This window comes from Aegilops tauschii, chromosome 1 (assembly GCF_002575655.3).
Source record: "Aegilops tauschii subsp. strangulata cultivar AL8/78 chromosome 1, Aet v6.0, whole genome shotgun sequence".
Classification (NCBI taxonomy): domain Eukaryota; kingdom Viridiplantae; phylum Streptophyta; class Magnoliopsida; order Poales; family Poaceae; genus Aegilops; species Aegilops tauschii.
Genome location: NC_053035.3, coordinates 20,145,107 through 20,147,414, shown reverse-complemented (window position 1 = coordinate 20,147,414; position 2,308 = coordinate 20,145,107). Strand labels below are relative to the sequence as shown.

At 55.5% G+C, this 2,308-nt stretch overlaps 1 protein-coding gene across 1 annotated transcript; it reads right to left on the bottom strand.

Annotated features, from left to right (window-relative positions):
- Positions 1 to 1,096: 1,096 nt before the first annotated feature.
- Positions 1,097 to 1,897, bottom strand: LOC141026923 (uncharacterized). The gene has a single exon (XM_073503807.1). It carries the CDS (start codon positions 1,895 to 1,897, stop codon positions 1,097 to 1,099), a length of 801 nt encoding a protein of 266 aa, XP_073359908.1.
- Between the last annotated feature and the right edge of the window lie 411 nt (positions 1,898 to 2,308).

Genomic DNA, 2,308 nt, shown 5'->3' with positions numbered 1-2,308 from the left:
ATAGGCCAGCAGGCAGACCCGAATACCTTGAAAAAGGTGTAGTCAGGAGTTTCATCCAAGAGAAGCTCAATAGGAGTTTTCATATTAAGAACACGCGTAGGTAATCTGTTAATGAGAAAACACGTGGTGGCAAAAGCATCACTCGAAAAGCGAAAAGGTACAGAAGCATGAGCAAGAAGTGTGAGGCCGGTTTCAACTATATGGCGATGTTTGCGCTCAACAACGCCATTCTGTTGATGTGTATGTGGGCATGACAAACGGTGGGAGATCCCAAGCTTATTAAAGAAAGTGGTGAGGTTGCGATATTCGCCCCCCCCCAATCTGGCTGAATATGGATAATTTTATGCTTGAGTAGACGTTCAACATGCAATTGAAACTGAATGAATACATCAAACACATCAGATTTGCGCTTAAGAAGATAAAGCCATGTGCAATGACTATAGGCTTCAACAAAACTGACATAGTAGTTGTGACCACTAACAGATGTTTGTGCTGGACCCCACACATCAGAAAACACAATTTCAAGAGGACTCTTTACTTCTCTAGTAGATGAAACAAAAGGTAGCTGATGACTTTTGCCTTGTTGACAGCCATCACACACAGACATCTCTTTATTGCTAGACTCTAATGGCAGCTCATGGCGGTGGAGTATGTGGTGAACGATGGGTGTGGCAGGATGTCCAAAGCGAGAGTGCCACTGGGAAGGTGACACACGAACACCGCTGAAGATGCACGGGGCGGATGGATCTTCTAAACGGTACAAGCCTTGGCTCAAGCGGCCACTAAGCGGAACGTCCCGGGTTGCTCGGTCCTTAACAAAAAGATTAAAAGGGTGAAATTCACATAGGACATGATTATCAAGGGTGAGCTTAGGGACAAATAAAAGATTACGAGTCACCGAGGGAAGCTGCAAAACATTACGAAGATGGAGCTGCCTAGAGGGATGACTAGTTAAAAGAGATGCTTGGCCAATCTGAGAGATGGGCATACCTACACCATTGGCGGTGTGAACCTGATTGTGCCCGTAGTAGGGCTGATAGGTGGAGAGTTTGTTGAGCTCATTCGTCATGTGATCTGTGGCGCCGGTGTCCATGTACTAGGCTGGATCAACAGCATAGGACAGCGTGTACCCCTGGTCGACGCGCGGGTCCTTGCCCTTGGCGGCGATGTGGGCAGCTGGGGCGGTGGCGATGTGGGTAGCCGAGGCGGCGGTGGGGGGACCAAAGTCTGCCATCGCAAATTGGCGCTCGTTGCCCTTGCCGTCATTGCCGATGCCAAGGAAGCTGCTCTGAAAGCGGCGGTGACACTTGGAGGCGACATGGCGTTCACGACCACATAGATGGCATACCATCCAAGTGTTAGGGCCCCCACCCAAGGTCGATGCAGGGGGCGGGGCGGGCTTGCCAGATGACGGGGCAGGGGGACGCTGGCCGCGAGAAATCCAGAAGGCTGCCGGCCGTGATGTGATGGTGGCGGAGGAGCGACGAGCCTCGACGCGCTGCTCGGTGAAGAGAAGTCGTGAGTAGAGCTCGTGCGGGGGCATCGCTAGCTTGGCGGTGTGAACAGCCTCGGCGATATTGTCATAGTCGGCGTCGAGGCCTTTGATGAAAAAGCCAGCAAACTCCTCGTCGCTGAGCGGCCAACTGATAGAGGTGAGCATGTCCGCCAGCACCTTCATCTTGTTGAAGTAGGTCGTGGCGGAGGAGTCCAACTTCTTAATGTCCGCGAGCTCACTGCGAAGGGCCATCGAGCAGGAGTTAGAGACCTGGGCAAAGGCGTGCTCCAGGGTCGTCCAAGCGTCCATGGAGGTGGCGGCGAGGAGACAGAGACCTGCGACCCCGTCGCCGAGGGAGCCCTGGATGGCAGAGAAGATCGCCTGGTCCTGCTGCACCCACATACGGTGTTCCGGGTTAATGGTCGGGCCGTGTAAGGTAGGGATGACCTGCGGAGGACACGGTAGCGAACCGTCCACAAACCCTAGGAGAGACTGGCTGCGGAGCAGCGGTAGGACCTTGGCACGCCAGAATAGGTAGTTGTCCGACGTGGGTCTGATGGTGATCAAGTTGTCGAAGTGGAACCGCCTGGCGGGCGTGATGACGCCGGCAGCAGGTGCGGCGGTCGGCGGAGCCGCGAAAGGAATCACAGCGGCGACCGATGCTGCGTGTGGCGGCACGGGAACGATCGGGATCACGGCCGCGAGTGGTGCCGTGAGCGAGGCCGCGGGTGGCTCCGCGGGCAGCGCCTCCCCCGAGGTCGCTGGGATGACGGCGAGTGTCGAGGAGGATCCAGAGGGGGCCATCGCGGGCGG

Excerpts from the sequence above, each read along its gene's own strand:
- LOC141026923 (XM_073503807.1), bottom strand. The coding sequence starts at position 1,897 with ATGTGGGTGCAGCAGGACCAGGCGATCTTCTCTGCCATCCAGGGCTCC.